Consider the following 18,923-nt stretch of genomic DNA (forward strand, 5'->3'; position numbering starts at 1 on the left):
GGGATGAGTGCAATTTTTTGGTGTTGGTGAGTACTGCCAGTACACCGCCAAAGGGCTTATGGATCCCAAAGACGTTAGGGTATTTGTATTTTTTAGAATGTAGCATCCATTTTGATAACTGAGGACGATACAAATGATACTACCCTCATGTTGTAGCCTTAGGTTCACAAATATCTTCTCCTACACCCCCACCCCACTCCCCTTGATACAAGGACAAATAAATTCCAGAAGTGGGAGATGCTTCAGTTCTTGGTATGTGGGATCTTGTGAGATTTCCCTGGGAATGAGGGTTCAATCTCACACAGTTAGCATTAAATAAATGCAGGTTCTCCTGGTCCAGGGCCTGCTTCTAGTCCCTCCTCAGGTATGTCTGGTGGGGAGGAGGAAGTATAATTTAAACAAGGCTTAGGAGTCTAAAATACTTATTCTTGATTGTAATATTTGGGTTTCAAATACTGCGTGCAGTCCTGTGCACACTTACTTGAGAGTAAGGCTCATGGAACATAGTAGAACATACTTCCAAGTAAACAACCATAAGGAAACTGATGTACTTTAATCAGCACATTATGTTGGGCCAGAAAAAGCTTTCATAATTATGAGTCTGTGAGAAAACTCTCTGGAAAAGACCCTGATGCTGGGAAAGACTGAAGGCAAAAGGAGAAGGGGACAGCAGAGGATGAGATGGCTAGATAGCATCACTGATGCAATGAATATGGACTTGAGCACGCTCCGGGAGAGAGCGCAGGACAGGAAGGCCTGGCGTGCTATGGTCTCACCATAGAGACCATAGAGTCACGAAGAGACTGACACGACTGAACAACAACAACAACAAATTCTTCTGTAGAAACATAGGCAAGGTTGGGGGAGGCCTGTCTTGTGACTGGAAGGCTCCAAATCAGAAATTTCAGAGGTATTCATCAGAGACAGTAATTACAGGATAGATGGACCCTGATGGATATTTTTCCAGGTAGATAGCACAATAGTAGTTTGGGTGTACTTCTGGACTCGGCCTTGAACCTGGATGCCCAGGTCTCAGTGGTGGCCAGGGGCGTGTTTGCACAGCTGAGGCTAGTTCGCCAACTGCACCCATTCCTAGAAACGTCTGATCTGGTCACGCAGGCCTTAGTTATATCCTGTTTGGACTACTATAACACACTCTACAAGGGGCTGCCTTCGAAAACTGTTCAGAAACTTCAGCTAGTCCAGAGTGCTGCTGCCAGACTGTTGACTGGGGTTGGTTACAGGGAGCCTGCGACTACCTTGTTACAGCAGCTTCACTGCTGTTTGTTTCTGGGCAGAATTCAAAGTGCTGTGTATGACCTCTAAAGCACTATATGGCTTGGGACCAGGCTACCTGAAAGACTGCCTTCTCCCATATGAGCCTGCCCAGTTCTTAAGATCTTCAGGAGAGGCCTTTCTTTCAAGACCACCGCCTTGAGAGGTGCATTTGGTGGCAACATGAAAGAGGGCTTTTTCGGTGGCTGCTCCCTGGGTTTAAAACTTCCTGGCTAGGTTAACTTCCTCTCTGCTGTCCTTCCACTGGCAGGAAAAGACCACAAGCGGGCTTTTGCTGTGTAAGTGGGTCTGTTGAGCTGGGTGCTTTGTTTACTCTGTTACTGTGTTTTTAATAGTTTTTAATTGTGTTTTAATGTATTGCTTATTGTTTTTATCAAATTTTATTAGTGATTGTAAGCTGCCTTGAGTGCCATTTTTGGTAGAAAGGCGTGGTACAAATCAAATAAATAAAAAATAAATGTAAAGGAAGACAGATTGGCGTTGTTGACTGCTACTGGTGATCCAGGACCTCTGAAAGTGTCTTAGGACTTTATTAGGAATGTATAGCTTCAGTTTCATTAGGCAGAAATGAGTCTTCTCTGAGCAGGTGAGATTCTGCTGAGTACTGAAAATTACACCAATAAAATTAGTAATGTGGTTTTAAAAAACTGCACACAGACTGGGCTCACAGAATGAATTTCACAATTCTTTAGATTCTGGCCAATATGGACAGAGTGTTTTTATTATTGGTATTCTTTTCTTCAGAGTATAACTTTCTCATGCAATACTAATTTTGATCCTCATAATGTGGGTTGTGTTTAAATGTTGTCCCTTGCACTCTTCATTTAAATGTTCCTAGTCTCCAGTTCTACACATACTTACTTGGGAGTTAGTCTTACTGATCTCAGGGGGACTTACTTCTGAGTAAGCATACATAGGCTCAGGCTGTTAACTACATAACTGGAGCCAAGTGGTTTAACAGCAGCAAGGCACATGTTTTGTATTTAAGGTTTTGGTCTCAGAAAAAGCAAAGCCCTTTTGATTAAATTAAGGGGAAAATAATGAATTAATGAACTGTGATGTGGGTTTAGAATATTGCTGTTTCCCTTCATGACTTCCATACATGAAATCGAAAGTGCCCATATGAGGGAAAAACTCTCAGGCCCACTTCAAGGCCTGTGCAGAGTCTAACCTCAAATTGCTGTTTATATAAGTGATGTGCCTTCATGGGTTCAATACAGGACCACACCCCTAAAGCAAATACTACATGTCATGTATGAATTGGGGACAGGCATTAATCAAATAAAGATTAGCTAAACTTTGTCATAATACAGTTTAAGTTCTGATACACTGAGACGCAATGTTTTATATTTTGTTTTTAGGTAGAAATATCAGGTTTATTAAAGCAATAGATAAATCTTTCAGGCTTTAGCTGCAAGACTTTGGCTTGCTCAAATGGCTGAAAGTAAATCTCAGACTTGAACAGTGCTTGAATTATGGGTGAAAATATATGGGGCCCTTCATAAAATCTATCAGCCCTGTCACTCAATTTCCTGCCCTCCTGTATCTTTTCTAAAACCGGTTGTGAGAGCGAATCACAAGGGCCTATCACAGGGGGGCCTTTTGGCCCAGGCCTCACATTCCTGGAGGACCTCAAATATAGACTTGACATTATCTCCAAATGACGTTATACATACAGACACAGAGATAAACTGACAGGATTGAAAGAAGACATTCATCAGACAACTTTAAACTTGTGTCACATTACGAGCCACGCCGACTGTAGTACACTGTGAATTAATACTTTTAATAAATCCTGTAATTATCTTGTCTAGCACAATTATATTTTAGGACATTACCATCTGTGGTGGAACATTTAAAACAGAATTAAGCCTATAGGTTATGAGTGGCACATAGCTATCGTCCAAATCATACTTAGTATAATACTGTCTGTGTTATCGAAAATTCTGAAGTAACATTATTTTGCTCCTCAAATTCTGACGTTCTGTTGTTATACTTGTGTACAGACTACAGAGAAATAAAGTATTGTCAAAATTTAACTTATGTTTTTGTTTGTCAATTCTGATAATTGTATTTCTCAGGGTGATGTGGTTTTATGATGTTTTGAAATTTGTTTTTCATTCCATATTTTAATTTTGCATTGAGGATTTTTCTCAGTCTACCTGCATCAGTAGTGAAGTAGTCTTTCAGTGTGCTGAAGCAGGTCAGGAATTACTACCATTCATCTGTGGGACAGGATCATTTGTATGGCCTTGCTGTGCTTAACAGAAACGGTGACACTGCAAGAAAACTAAATTTTTCTAAAATAATTGATGAATTTACACACACACAAGCTAGAAAAGCACTTGTTAAATAAAAAAGGAACATTTATTACAAATTACTGCAGTGTGTTTTTTAGTGTTAAAACTGTTAATTTGCTAAATGTAAACATTTAAAATATACCACAGTTTTTGTAACGCTGTTTTGGCATTTCTCCATTTTTTAATGTACCAGGAGCATCAAAAAATGGAAGTGGCCCAAGCCTCTCTCTCGAACTCTGAGAGGGCCTAGGAATCATGAAGGCTAAGGGGGCTGGACCCCCTCTGGCTCCTCTGTAATTAAGTGATGGACTCAAGAGCATATAATTTAACCTGGGAGAGGGGTGCAGAACATCTCTCAGCCAGAGGGTCAAATGCATTTGCCAAAGCCAAAAGAGGGTGAGGCCAAAATCAGGGTGGCTAAAAGTCAATGATTGTTGTTGGTTTTTTTAATATTTAAAGATAGGTCAAACATATTTTATTTTTTATTTCATTTCTATACTGCCCAATAGCTGAAGCTCTCTGTGCGGTTCACAAAAAGATATCATCATGAATACAAATTATATTACTGCTAATTATATTCTGTGAATATGATAACAGCAATTTATGGACATGGGAGATAACCTGATCGGTCCTATTCGGCACTGCAGGTGGTGTAGAGAAGTGTGCACTCTCTTGCTCGCTCTCCCGCTTCCCCTCAAGGCCTTGCCTCTCCCTACGTGCAAAGGTAGAGAAGGTCAATGAATAGAGAATTTGAGGAGATGGAGTAGATCTGAATAAGGAGGAGGAGTCTGGATATAAATGCAAGAGATAGTAGAGGGAAATAGAAAGTGAAACCCAAAGTGAGCAGAACATATTCATGCAGTCCTGACTCCTGAGGAAACTTCTGTCGCGAGTTATCCTCCTACCTTCTAATGAAACCTACACCTCTGAATATGTATGAAGGTAATACTAAGCAATGTACTTCTACTAAAAATGATGATTAAATAGAATCTTCCTCACTAGTGATTCAAATGTGATTTAAATAATTAAAATTGAGTCCTTCAGAGAAATTATTTAAATCATGATTTAAGTAAACTTGATTTAAATCAAATCAACTCTGACCAAAATACAAAAATGTTATCATATTTTAGCTTGAAGTACTTATTGCCAGTAACTAAGCTGTAGGGGAGGCATTTTAACCTAGAATTGGGAAAACACTGCGCAAAACCTGGGAGACATCTCATGATTAGTGGTTGGGGGAAAGGGGGCATGGCCGTGGGAAGGGGGCATGGCCATCTGGGAAATCCAGGAGGGTTGGATGTGGACCCTGTCCTGAGGTTCTCACTCCTGCAGTAGGAAATGGCTAAAACAGTATGTAGGGGTGGTGCCAAACAAGAATGTTAAAACAAGGAGACCTCTAGTGGTAGACCTCGCTCTCTACTAGTGTAAGGGAATTTTGTAATATCCATCCAATGCACCCTGGGACACCCTGCCATGGACCATAGAATTTTTTATTATTATTATTGCATTTATATCCCGCCTTTTTTCCTTGTGCAAGGAACCCAAGGCGGCTTACATTATCCTCCTCCTCTCCATTTTATCCTCACAACAACAACCTTGTGAGGTAGGTTGGGCTGAGAGTGTGTGACTGGCCCAAAGTCACCCAGTGAGCTTCCATGGCCGAGTGGGGACTAGAACCCGGATCTCCCAGCTCCCAGTCCAACACTCTTGCCACTACACCATATTGCAGCATAACTATTCTAAGTACTTACGGCTTGGAGGTATTTGGTTGGAGGTTGGTACAGCAGGATAAACTGATTATATATTATGGCCAAAATATTATTGTTTTTAAAAAATGTTAACACAAAATGTACAGTGATACTTGTGACTAAATGTACAAGTATATGTATTTCTGCCCCCTGTTGGGCAGAATAATAAACACATAATTGTTATTGACAGGATAAGATCCTGGTTTGGGCATTTACAAGTGTCCCATGTTTTTTGAAGCAGTTTGACTGTTCATTGTTACATCTGAACTGGACCTCCATTTCTGACTAGGGAATAGGACTGTTACATTTTTGTGTCCAGATTCAAAATGATGCAGCACAAATGTTTAGATTTGTATGGCATTATTCCATTTTAATTCTGGTGCAGTTCAGGCTAATAAAGTTCCAGAAATTGATTCAGCATTTTCAAACCAATCTGTCTCAGTTACGGTTGCAGTTTACGTGGGAAAATGCAAACATTCAGGTTATGATGCTAAATTGCAGATGTGATGAAGTAATTAACATCATTGTGGTACTACGTGCTACTCCTCAAACCGGGTGGTGACAGAATTGCCTACAGGGTGTACAGGAAGTTGGATTCTGGTAGGGAGGACAGAGAAAGCCGTATACTGATCCTGGTAATTACCTAGAAATTGAAAAATATAATATGGTTGGGAAAAGCCTATTGAAGGTTAAATTAAGTTGCATATCCATTCACATGCACCTGTGCGTATGCACATAATATGCACACACATGCATAGTACTGCTAGGTCCCATTTATGTTCTTGGAGCGTCCTACCTCAGATTCTGAGCAGTCTGCACCACCTGGATTCCTTCAGGCCAAATGTCTATAGAAACAGCCTGTCAGTAATTCACTGTTTAAAACGCAATAGCATAAACAACTACATGTGGTGTAGTGGCAAGAGTGTTGGACTGGGAGCTGGGAGATCCAGGTTCTAGTCCCCACTCAGCCATGAAAGCTCACTGGGTGACTTTGGGTCAGTCACAGACTCTCAGCCCAACCCACCTCACAGGGTTGTTGTTGTGAGGATAAAATGGAGAGGAGGAGGATAATGTAAGCTGCCTTGGGTTCCTTGCAAGAGGGAAAAAGGCAGGGTATAAATGCAATAAATAAATAAAATAAATATGTTGACACTTAAAACCCAAATTTAGAAACAGCAGGCTTCAGCAACAACTGTAACAGCTAAAGGAAGGGTGAGCACTGCAGCATCAGTGAGGCACACCCTATAGTGCATCGAAGTCATGTTGGCACAAGCCCCCGTGTTGTCTGCGTGAAGGGCAAAGCATGTACAAAGGAGCTGCAGGGGCCATGATTCAGACATGGACCTCTTCTCTATCTCTCCCCTGCCCCCAATCCATGGATTAGTGTGGGCATTTGAAGCAGGGAGACCTTCATGTGAAAACCTCCATGTGAGCAGAGGTCTTAACTGCCTCAGATGTCCACACAGAGTGGACATCTTGAGGAACAATGAAAACAAATTCATGGTAAACAGAAGTCTGGGGTGAATGCAATTAGAACACGTCATCTCTTAAACCCATTCCCACCCAGTTCATTCCCTCTTCCTCTCATAACTTGTTAACTGACAAAATCCCCTGCCCCAAGCCTTCATTTCATGCTCCCTTCCACTGCACCCCCTTGCCATTGCTTTGAGTATGAAACGGAAAGGCAATCTCCTTCCCTCCAAACACAAACCCCAAGCATGTTTCATTACAAGGTCCTTTCCCCATCAAACAGAATCTGTTGATCTTCATTGTCTGCTCCACAGTGGATTGCAGCCTCAAAGCTCACCCCGCCCCGAGCACAATCTCACCTGCTGATTTTGTTGAAGATGGCCAAGTACAGAAGTTTGGATAAACATAAAATGTATACACTACCCTTCCAGATAGTATTTTATGTGTGTACTTTAAAAAACAAAACAAAAAGTCAAGCCCTTATTCTGAACTGGATATCTCAATTTGGGTTGAGGCAGTAGGATGTGTTAAGTTCCAGTTTTGGAAAGAAAGGCAGGGTTTGATCCAGTTGTTCATTCAAATTTGGTGTGACTCCGTATGTCTAATAAGTTGATGCCTCAGATTGAATCAGGCTTGTAGGCTGCCAGTTAGATAGTCTTAGGCTGCAGTCCTATACACTTGGAGTGGGGAACCGGTGTGATTCAACGGACCAGATGTGATTCATTGGGCCTTCCCAACCAACTCATAGCCTCTTCCTCATACTGCAGTTAGGTTTGAAAAAAGTCTCCCATTGGTGCTAAGAGAAGGCTTTTTTTTCAAACCCAGTTGTTGTGTGGGATAGTGGGGCTCCTCATGTGTGTGTCTCCGTGTGTGTGTGAAGGAATGAACGTTGTCTCAATATGGGTTTATTGCTTATGTCTTTATGTATTATTGTTTGTTCGTATTGTTGCATGCTGCTAAGTACATAAATGTGTGTGTGTGTGTGTGTGTGTGTGAGAAAGAAAGTGTTGGGTAACTCTGCCCGCTTTTGCTTTGGGCCCGTCTGCTTTTTTCTGGGGGCGGGGTGCACACCATTGGCAGGTGGCCTTCAGAAGGTTAGCTACAAGGGAATGTGTCTCTTTGGCCAGAAAATGTTCCCCACCGTGCTATACTCATTTACCTGTGAGTAAGTCCCATTTAACTCATTGGGACTTACTTCTGAGTAAACATGCATAGGATTGTGCTGTAAATTGATAAGTTTTGGCAATGCTAAATGCATTGGAGTTTCCCTGTGCATCTGCTTCTTGAAACTCAAGCCATAGGTGAATTTGAATAAATAGCTTCTGAAGAGCCATATGGAGAACACATGAATCTTCAGAGTGTTTATATATTTCCACAGCTGAGATATAAGGAACGATCATCAAGAAATCTGCACTGGTATATCTTCTAGCTAATTGAGTGTGACCAGTAACTTCTGGGCAATATACATTTAGAGGGAGTGTGCAAAAAAATTATGGTTGTGATTGTGACTCTTGCTCTAGGCTGGTTGAGCTTTATTTCGAAACACAATTTATAAGTGTCTGACTTGGTGTGGGGTTTTCCTGCCTTTTTGAAGAAGAAAAAACCGAAATGAAGTAATGCTACTAATTTAAGAAAGCGGGAATACATTTGCTTCAATTTGGATTTGCTGACTTAAACCAATGGTGTGGATCTTAGCTAGGCTTCTGCAAATGGAAAATCTCCATTCATTGGTGGATAGGACCAATATAAAGGGGAGGCTTCTGCCAGTGTGCATGTGGAAGGGGAGACAATTTTCATCAATTTCCCCCTCCCCCTGTAGCTTTGTCACATTGTTTCAGAGGATCCCCCAGCCCTTTGGAACAGATTTTCGCAGGGCACAAGGGGCTGAAGGGAGAAATTTTGCCATCTTCCCCCCCACACACACACACCCCTTCTGGTGGCAGAAGCATCCTGGGAGTGGAACTCTGCTTAGGGGACATTCCCGCCAAGGGAAGCAAATTCAGGATCCCATCCAGTATCTGCTACAGTAAAGAGCAAGGTGACACAAAGGGGTTGAATGATCAGTGGTGCTACCAGGGTTAAAAGGCCTTTTCCGGGACCCACACATGCTCCTGGGCACTCAACCCTCCCAGTTTATTTTCTCCAGGTGCTTTCTCTCTCCCCGGAGTGCTTGTGCACGCTCTCTCTCTCTCTCTCTCTGCTCTTTCTTTCCCTCCTCTCTGGTGCTCACTCTCCCACTCAATTCCACCCCACAGCCAAGTGATGGCACCTTTTTTGTCTTTTAGAAGTATTTGGGTCTTCTGCAGAGCGAAGGTGCAGTCCTGTCGAGCAGCTTGACTTCCCCAAAGTGTCTCTGGGGCCACCTTGAGGCATGCTAGAGAAATGAAGTTGCTGGGCACGACTGCACCTTCGCTGTGCAGTGCACCCACCCCTTCCAAAAGTTGACAGAGAAAAGGTGCTGCTGCATGGTATGGGTGGGCAGGAGAGTGAGCTGGAGGAGGGCAAGCACCAGGTGGAAAAAGACTGAAGACAGAAAGGGCTGGTGGGGGAGGTGAGTTCTTCTGAAACTTAAAAAAAAAAGTGTGACAATTGCATATGCGGCCCTGCAGGCTGTGGGACCCCAGACCTGCACCTGGTGGTCTGGACCTAGTGGTGCTCCTGATCAGCTGGAAGAATATTAGCTGGAATGTATTAGGATTATTCTACTTTGTATTAGAAAACTGGCTGCAAGGAGCACATGCAGAATACGTTTGGAATAATTGAATGCAACCACTAAATGACATGCTGTTGCTAATGCGTACTTTCATGTTTTATCTTCAATTCCATTGTCCTGAAATTTGCCTAAAAGGGCAGAACCTTGCCTGTTGTTGGTCTCTCCCCTCACCCCTCTTGAAACCAAGATTTTCCTTCTGATGATTTCCACTAATCAAATTACTGGGTTATAGTTCTAGCTGCATTGCCTGGCTACATCTTGTATGATTGTAGTCAAAGACTCCTAAAGGAGAAACATATTTAACAGCGAAAGAGTTTGATTCTTTCCTCAAACTTCCATTTGGTGGCTGTACATTTAAAGTTCTGTTTAGATCTTTGTATTTGCGGTTTGTATCTGAAATTTGTCTTATTCAAGAAGTTGCATCAGGCTTTTTTGGTATTGGGAAGGCTCAGTGTTTGCAACACATTGTTTTATATTTGTCAATGTGGCTATTCAATATCCCCAGATCCTCAGTTGTTTTTGTAATTCAGTATTGATTCAATTGGCTTGTGACAAATTACCAGTGTGTCAGTGGGCTTGTTCAGACATTACTTTGCCCCTGGAATTCTATACAGCTTGAGATCAGGAGCGGGCTGCAGAATTGTGAGCTGTCTGTCCTGCCTTCCCCCTCTTGCCGTCTCCTGGGTAGAAGTTAAGACCTTGACTTGCATTTATTTTTTCACAAATTATATATCATAGCAGAACATAACTAATGGGATCAGGGGGGTGTTTCCACCAGCTATTTACTCTGAGCTGGCTGCGTGTTGAGGTCGTTAGGGATAGATGACGCCGTGGCCATCCAGCAGCCATCCGGAGCTTATCAGGGAAAAACCGGATTGCCTGAGACTGCTTAAAGTCCGATTCTTTTCCTTAAGTCAGGTTCTCCCTGGTATAGTTTTTGTATGTCCCAACCCCCACATTTAACTCGGGGTATGCTAGCCCTGCCCAGGGGTGTGCCTTTCACCGTGACCTCCCATTGTGCTGAATGAGGCTTGCCCTCTCAATGACCACAAAAATAACAGAGAATCCCCTCAATTGACATGGCACAGAGCGATCTTGAGGCTCCAATTCTCCTTGGTTTCTGTCTTTGTGTTTAGTGCTCTCTTTCCCACAACAAACCCAGTACTTTCTACTCAGAAGTAACTTCCACTGTGGTAAATGAGGTCCTGCAGGTTAAAATGGGGGCTGGTTTCCATCTTTGTGTTCCCTCCCCCTTTCCCAGCACAAGCATATGTGTGTCTACTCAGAAGTAACTCCCATTGTGCTCAGTGAGGCTTGCTCCTGAAATGCAGGTGCATCTGGACTTTCTGGGGAAATAGGACGGTGGGGGGGGGAGAAGGGAGGAAGCCTCTCTTATTGGTTGAGAGAGATGCCAATCAGATGATGTTCACTCTACCCCCCCCCCCCCCCCCGGAAGTATGTTCTGTGAAGCAATTTTTACTGCTGTGGAGAATTTGCTCGTGGAACCTTGCTCACAGCAAAGCCAATTCCTTTTAAAAAATCCAGTATTCCTCCATTGGCTTCTCCTTCCATTGTCCTGGAAACATGGCCCAGGAGATCCTGCATTCAAATAAACACAGAATCTCTTCCTTTAGCAGCCTCCATTGTGGATATTCAAAAATGTTCTGCCTGATAGGATGTCAAGAAGATAATTTAGAAACTAAATTTTAGCTAGATGACAACATTTAGCTGCCTTTGCAACAAATGAGATTGCTTCTTCTGTGACTTGTTTGTATGTGAAGTGATTAGTCTCTGTGTAGGAACAAACGTTGGAGCTCTGAGCAGGAATCATGGTTATTAATCACCATGTAGGAAAAAAAGAGTCCATTTCAAAACATATGGGCATAGGATTGGATTTTCCATCAACCTTCATATGTTATTTTAAACGCTTTTTTCCAGCACGGATGTTAATTTCTGTTTTGAAAAAAAAAGTAACATACAAGGCAGAACCAAATCTTTTATAATCCATGGCAATTGCCACTCTCTGGGACATAGCTCACAACAAAATAACTGTGGGAATCTTGCTGCTCATCTGTAGCCTCAGGTGCCAAACTTCTTGTGAGGCATGGAGATGTAGTACTGCACGCTGTCTGGCAGTCTAATTTCTGACCCCAAACTAGAGACTATGTTAAATGTGTAGCATCTAGCTGATCCTAATGGAGGCCTGATCTTGATTGGGACCACCACACACAAATGGGGGGGTTATACTTTCTTACCCAGCCACTTCCCCACCCTAAATCCCCCCCCCCCCCGGGCTAAAGAAAGGGAAGAAACCCTCCATTAGTGCCAGTGGAGGTTCCCACCTTCCTTTAGCTGTGTGTGTGTGTGTGTGTGTCAAATTTGGGGGGGAAAGTGGCTGAGTGGGAAGGTATAACCCCCTCTTCCCAAATCATGCATGGTGGTCCCAACTGGATCATGCCTCTTCATGCTTACACTAGAGTAGGAAAGGCAGGATCACCAAGTCACTACACATTCAACATAGCATCTAGAATCATAGAATAGTAGGTTGGAAGGGGCCTACAAGGCCATCGAGTCCAACGCCCTGCTCAGTGCAGGAATTCAGGTCAGAGCATCCCTGACAGATGGCTGTCCAGCCTCATCTTGAATGCCTCCAGTGTGGGAGAGCCCACTACCTCCCTAGGTCATTGGTTCCATTGTTGTATTGCTCTAACAGTCAGGAAGTTTTTCCTGATGTTCAGCCAGAATCTGGCTTCCTGTCACTTGAGCCCATGACTCCGTGTCCTGCACTCTGGGATGATCGAGAAGAGATCCTGGCCTTCCTTTCTGTGACAATCTTTCAAGTACTTGAAGAGCGCTATCATATCTCCCCTCAGTCTTCTCTTCTCAAGGATAAACATGCCCAGTTCTTTCAGTCTCTCTTCATAGGACTTTGTTTCCAGTCCTCTGATCATCTTTGTTGCCCTCCTCTGAACCCTCTCCAGTTTGTCTGCATCCTTCTTCAAGTGTGGTGCCCAGAACTGGACACAGTACTCCAGATGAGGCTGAGTAGAGGGGAACTAGTACTTCCCGGGATTTGGAAGCGATGCTTCTATTAATGCAGCCCCAAATAGCATTTGCCTTTTTTGCAGCCATATCACATTGTTGGCTCATATTCAGCTTGTGATTGACAACAATTCCAAGATCCTTCTCGCTTGTAGTGTTGTTGAGCCAAGTATAGCCCATCTTGTAACTGTGCATTTGGTTTCTTTTTCCTAGGTGCAGAACGTGGCATTTAACCTTTGAATGTCATTCTGTTGTTTTCTGCCCGGCACTCCAGTCTATCCAGATCACTTTGAATTTTGCTTCTGTCTTCCAAGGTATTACCTATCCCACCCAATTTTGTGTCATCTGCAGATCTGATCAGCATTCCCTGCACCTCCTCCTCCAAGTCATTACTTAAAATGTAGAAGAGCACTGGGCCCAGGACTGAGCCCTGTGGTACCTCGCTCGTTACTTCTCCCCAGTTTGAGAAGATCCCATTGATAAGCACTCTTTAAGTCCGATTCTGTAGCTCTGAACATGCAGGGTGATAAGTCTGGGGTCGAGAACCTGGAGGCTTGCAGAACATAACCTCCGTAGACACTTAAGTGAGTCAGACATTTTAGCAGCTGGTAAAAATAACAAAAACTGTGGGTGGGGTGGGCTGGGGTGGAGGAATACCAGTGCTCTCTTGCTGCGTTGAGCTGTTTCTCTTGTATGCTGCAGGCTTCCACCTTCCTGCTGCGATCGCCAACAGCCCCTGAGGAATGTACAAAAATTCCTCTGAAGCAGCCTTCCCGAACCATAGCTGGCTGGGGGGCTTGGGCGTTGCAGTCTAACACATCCGGAGGACACCAGGTTGGGGAAGACTGCTCTGGAGTGAGATCCTCATGCAAGTCTGAGGAAGTAGATTTTTGGTGCAGTGTCAGTCAACCAGATGTCTGTGGGCTTTTAAATGATAGGCGCGTAATTTTCATGAAATAAAATGGTCTTCGAGATCAGCATGTCAGAACTTGAGATTTTACTCTCTGTCACCTGGTGAACAAAAGCGAAATGTAGCATGTAACACCAAATAATTGCTCTGAATATCCCCCCCCCCCCCCCCGGTATCTGCTAGTTCAAAGCATTTCTTCGCTGGTGGAAGTTCTGCAGCTCTATACATGACTGAACAGGTTAATTTTCTAGCCATGTAGCTACACAATTCCTCATTTCTCCTTTTTATATATGGAGGCTCAGCTCTTGGGAGAGAAGGGGTTTGTTTGTATCTCTGTCTTCTCTTGCTATTTCCAGGTCTGTTTATGAAGCCACATTCATGCTGGTGTGATAGCGGTTATTTGCTTTTATTTGAAGTTGAACAGCTGTGGAAAGAATGGACACAAACAGTGTAAAATTCCACAGCCAGGTGTTTTCCGTCTTCCAAATGAAATTAATCTTTTCTATTTACTGAGACGTTTCTGCATATGGATGCCGGTAACTCTATGTCTGCAAAGGCCAAGCTCTGCTGTGCAAGATTTAAACCACTGGATGAAGTAAATAATGTTCTTTGACTTGGCACTAGCCTGAACTGAGAGAGTGTGTGAGGAGGGGGTTTGCTGTTTTAACTGGAAAATTCCTTTGGAGTCACTTTGCCAAGCTGTGTGTAATTTCTCTAGGAAACAAGAACAAGTACTTCAGATGGGCTGCCGTTGTTTAATATATCCAAATATATGCACCTCTGGAATTCTTTTGGCTTGTTCCGCCATTCTGTTATATCGTTTATTGTGGTTTTGCTCTTGGCAGACCCCTTCATGGCACTTGTCACTCAGCTTTACAAAATTCTCAGGTTACCTGTGAATTACTTTAGGAGCTGAATCATTTTTTTATTACTTTTATTTTATTTTATTTTTTGGTACTAGAGGAGTTCGAATTATATGACATCATGTGGGCAAGCTGTTTTTAATGTACTAGCAAAGAGTCCATAATTGTGATGGGAAGAAAGGCCTGTGCATCTCCAGACTAATGCCAGCATAGCATATACGAGAGAGAGAGAGAGAGAGAGAGAGCAAGCGAGCACAAATTGCTGGGAGTAGTTCTCTCAGGGGCATGGACTGGGATTGATAACACTCCTTTAATGAGCTTCCGCCACACATTGAGAACTTGGTTGTTCAGGCAGGCATTTGGGGTGGGTTAGGGTATTTTTAGAAAATGATGTTTTAATGTTTAATGTTACTGTTTTAGACTGTACTGCTGTACATGGCCCAGAGTGGCTGGGTGACTGGCCAGATTAAAAAAATAGATAGATAGATAGATAGATAGATAGAGGCCACCTAGACTCCTGGGAGGAGGGGAGGCAGTGCATTCCTGTGCACTTCACAGGGACATTGCCTACCCTCTCCAGAGTACCTGCCAAGCTGAGTGCATCTGAGTATATTTCCCTAAGAAAATAGAACAAAAAGACCAAGCGCAGTTTGGTATATCTTTCAACCTCCCAGGAAACTGGCTTATCAGGAAAGCAAGGCTCCTAGAGCAATATCTCCTGTTATGGCTCCAATCCAAGAGACAGAGAAACATCTTTTCTGAGTATTTTCCCAGCTCATTGTAGCTTCTGGTGTGCTTTCTATACATGCTCAGGGACTGCTTGAGCCAATGAGACTACCAGTCCTCTGTGGATCCATATAGGGGAATATGTGACAGCAGAATGTCCCTAAGCATGTGCAAAGTGCCTTTCCTTTATGAAGAAAATGGTTCCTCACTATGTCCTGACTGCTCATCTCTCAGACAGTCTTGTGGCAGGAGCATCCTTCGAGTGCTGCATTGCGTAAGACATAGTCTGAGATTAGACAGCAAGAAGTCCTTCAAGATACTTGGGGCCACAGTCCTGTGCACGCTTACCTGGGAGTAAGTCCCACTGAACTCAGTGGGACTTACTTTCGACATGTATATGTCAAATGTAGACATATATAGGATTGCACTGTTGGGCCCTACTCTGAGCTAACTAGTTCACTTTCACGTATGCATTTTTGGTGGGTGCGCCCTGAAAAGTAGGGCCAATACTCCAAAACCTTTAATAGGGTTTTATTTTTTATTTTTGTTTTTTAAGATGTTATTAGTTTTCCAATACAAGATTTAACAAACCAGCAGAAAAAACAACACCACCACACTGGATTTAAATCTAATTACTGACAGAGAATAGTACATTTAACCTATATTATATTTTTCCCTTAGCTTACAAACCAAGGTGTTGGTGGAATCCACAGGCTGTTTTTAGTTTTTTTTTTATAATTCTTCAGCATAACAGATTAAATTTAGTCTATTTTCAGTAGTCTGAGAAAAGCCTTTGAGAAATACTGCTGTGTAGGTCCCTGATTAGTATATAAAATAAAATCCTGCCATATTTTATAAAAGTCAATGTTTTAACTTTGCCTTTACCTACTTCCACTTGGTACATTTTCTGCCATGGTTGTTTGCCACAGTTCCATATACTAAGATTTCGATGTTAGAAGCTCTGCAGTTTTCCAGCTTTTAGCTATGACTCTTCAGGCTGCCATCAGCCTGAATTTAATTAAGTCCTTCGATGTCACTTTTGCATTTTGTTCTTCCCATATTGTTAATCGGGCTAACGCTGATATAACATGTATGGTTTGATGTGTGATATTTGTCATTTCTGCTAATATGGTGTTCCAAAACTGTGACACAACAGGACTTGCCCACCACATATGGATACATAAACCTCGCTGATAACAGTTTTCCAACATTTTGTATTGTTTGTGTCAGGCTTTATTGTGATGTGCAAAGATAGGGTGCCTTTTGGTTATAAGCATTTGAATGATTTTAGCATTTCCCCTTTTCTGTCTTGGCTATGGGAATGTTTACTGAATGCATGAAGGGAGGAACAAGATGGCCCTTGCTAGCCCTGCTGACATGCCTGCCAACCATGGCTGTTGGGCAGCCTCGTAAAGCATTCATGAGAAAGGGCCCTACATTTATAGAGCTGTAAGCGTGTAGGAGACTTTCTCATTAACACCAAATACATTAACACTAAATTCATAGCTGCAGGAGGTTTGGCAGCATTTGGGGTCATGGCAGGTTGACACCGGTCCCACTCCACCCCCCACCCCCCTATGCATGATGAGGGACACTGTTACGGCCCCCGTGTATTCAAATCCATTATAATCCAAGGCATGGGTTTTTGCTGCTGGACACAGGCAATCCCCAGACCTTGCTTTGATTTTTCTAAGTCCGCTGCCCTGTGGGAGCTTTTAAATAAGCTTTCAAAATAAAGCCAATGAAAGCATAAAATGGGTGGGCAACATGCAGCCCATGGGCTGCATGCAGTGCCCACAGCCCCCCAGTGTGGACCCCGCCACCCCTGAAATTCGGGGGGAATAAAAAAAAAGTTACATATTTTTTCAAACAAAATGGCATCCAGAGCAGCTACAGAGTGCCCAAAGGGTCAACATTAGCTTATTTGCAAGCCAATTTTGACCTTTTGGTGCTTCTTGGCAGCTCTGGATGCCATTTTTAAATGTTTTATTTCCCTCCCCGTTGTTTTTGGCGCCAGGGTGTGTGTATGTGTGCAGCCCACGGGGAAGGTCTGGGGAGGAAAAATGGCCCCCAGAACCTCCACAAAGTTGCCCACCCCGGTTTAAAATATGATATTTTCGTTTGGCACTGTAACTGAGACACAGGGATGTAAAGTGGAAGCTTGGGTTTAACGTTTATTGCTCAAATATTAAGGAGTTACCATTTTGGTTAAAAATATGGATCTTTAAAAGTGCAAGAATTCATAGCAGACCAGAGCATTCCAATTTAGTAATGTGCTTGGAATGCATGATGTGGATTTTCTCATGTATAACATTTGAATTTGATACAGTTGAAACACTTTATTAATGTTTAATGCAGATTATGGAGATTTAGGTTTCTGTTTCTTTTTTTCTTCAGGCATCGTAAGTTTAATTTCTTTTCTTGATATCTTGCAGACATTCCGTTGATTCAAGATGACTCCGTGGCTTAAACCATTACTGCTAACCTGCATCATCTGCATGGGGCAGCTACGAGCAGAATTTTTCACTTCTATAGGTATGGAAAAGCACAGACGAGATAGTAGAATGGTGGAACATGGTCTTAAAATCAGTCTTCTTGTAAAAAAAAAATTGAATGCAGCCATCTGGATTGTATTCCACCCTCTGCTAATTTTTTTACTCTTACAGTTGCCAGGATTAGAATTGCCAGTCTACTCTGAGGGGGTGAAAATTGTGTGGTCATGTATTGGAGCTATGATGTACTAACCATATTTTTGAGTGGCTAAAACATGGTAAATTTCAAATGAATTAACCCTCTCCCAGTGCCACAGTTCTGACTTTATTCAGGATATCCCACAGTTGAATTCATAGAAATATGGTCACAGATCCCCAGTGTCTAGTTCAGTTCAGCCATACAGCTTCAAGTGGTATTACTACCTTGGACTGTTCTTCATTTCTAGTCCTTTTTACTAATGCTTAATACCAATGTAGAGAGTAAAAACAGCAAAGAGTCTTATGGCACCTTAAAGTAATAAAGTTATTATGGCAGCCTTCTACAATCTGGTGACCTCCAGATGTTTTGGACTCCCACCATTCCTACCCATTGGCCATGGTGGCTGGGGCTGATGGGAGTTGAAGTCCAAAAAATCTGGAGGGCATCAAGTTGGAGAAGGCTGTATTATGGCATAAACTTTCATGGACGGCAGTCCACCTCACCAAAAAGCTTATTCCATACGAAATATGTTGTTAAGGGGCCACAAGGCTCTTTGTCATTTTTGCTGCAGTAGGCTAACATGGCTACCCAGTGGTGTACTGGTAAATTTTGAGGTGCAGCTGCTCATCATGACAGTCCCCATAACCACACCCCCAAGGAGAGTCCAAAATGCAGGCAGCTGTGTGGATCCACATCAACAAACCAGTTCTAGCAGTTTTATCTGCATCAGGAGCAGGTCTTTTATAAAGCAAATTGGTTGTAACTGCCTGTTCAAGACCAAGCCAATATATTGTTGGTGGGAAAATTCATTTCCCCCTAGTTACTGTGAGAATTGCAGCTAAGCTCCGAGAATTCTGAGAAGGGTGGAGATGACGTCCGTGTCCCTGTTAATAAAAATGTCCTGGCACCGCATCCCTGTGAGCCTTGGCTCTATTACACCACTGTGGCTGCCTCGTTGGAAAAGAGGCCTCTTCGCAAGTGATGAGGTACACTTGCATTTTCCTGCAGCACTAACAAAATTGTGACTGAAAGGTTGTGTAGGCTAGCCCTCCCCAGCATGGTGCCCTCCAGATGTGTTGGACTGTGGCTCCCATAATTCCCAGCCTGCATTTCCATTGGCCATGCTGGCTGGGAATTATGGGAGTCACAGTCCAACGCAACTGG

At 43.0% G+C, this 18,923-nt stretch overlaps 1 protein-coding gene across 8 annotated transcripts in view; it reads left to right on the forward strand.

Moving 5' to 3' along the window:
* The window catches only part of P4HA2 (prolyl 4-hydroxylase subunit alpha 2), a 70,131-nt gene that overhangs the window by 11,662 nt on the left and 39,546 nt on the right, over positions 1–18,923 (forward strand). For 4 of the 8 annotated variants that reach the window (XM_084838853.1, XM_084838849.1, XM_084838851.1 and 1 more), the window contains one exon: positions 17,504–17,603. In XM_084838853.1, coding sequence (XP_084694979.1) covers positions 17,522–17,603 — 82 coding nt within the window. In that variant the 5' untranslated portion in view covers positions 17,504–17,521. Of the gene's footprint in view, positions 1–4,454; positions 4,539–12,782; positions 12,884–17,503; positions 17,604–18,923 lie in introns of those variants that run through there. The other 4 variants (XM_084838852.1, XM_084838847.1, XM_084838850.1 and 1 more) reach the window with 3 other exon arrangements.

The sequence above is a fragment of the Heloderma suspectum genome, chromosome 2 (genome assembly GCF_057233095.1).
Source record: "Heloderma suspectum isolate Gila_16-S chromosome 2, 16-S_ref, whole genome shotgun sequence".
NCBI lineage: Eukaryota > Metazoa > Chordata > Lepidosauria > Squamata > Helodermatidae > Heloderma > Heloderma suspectum.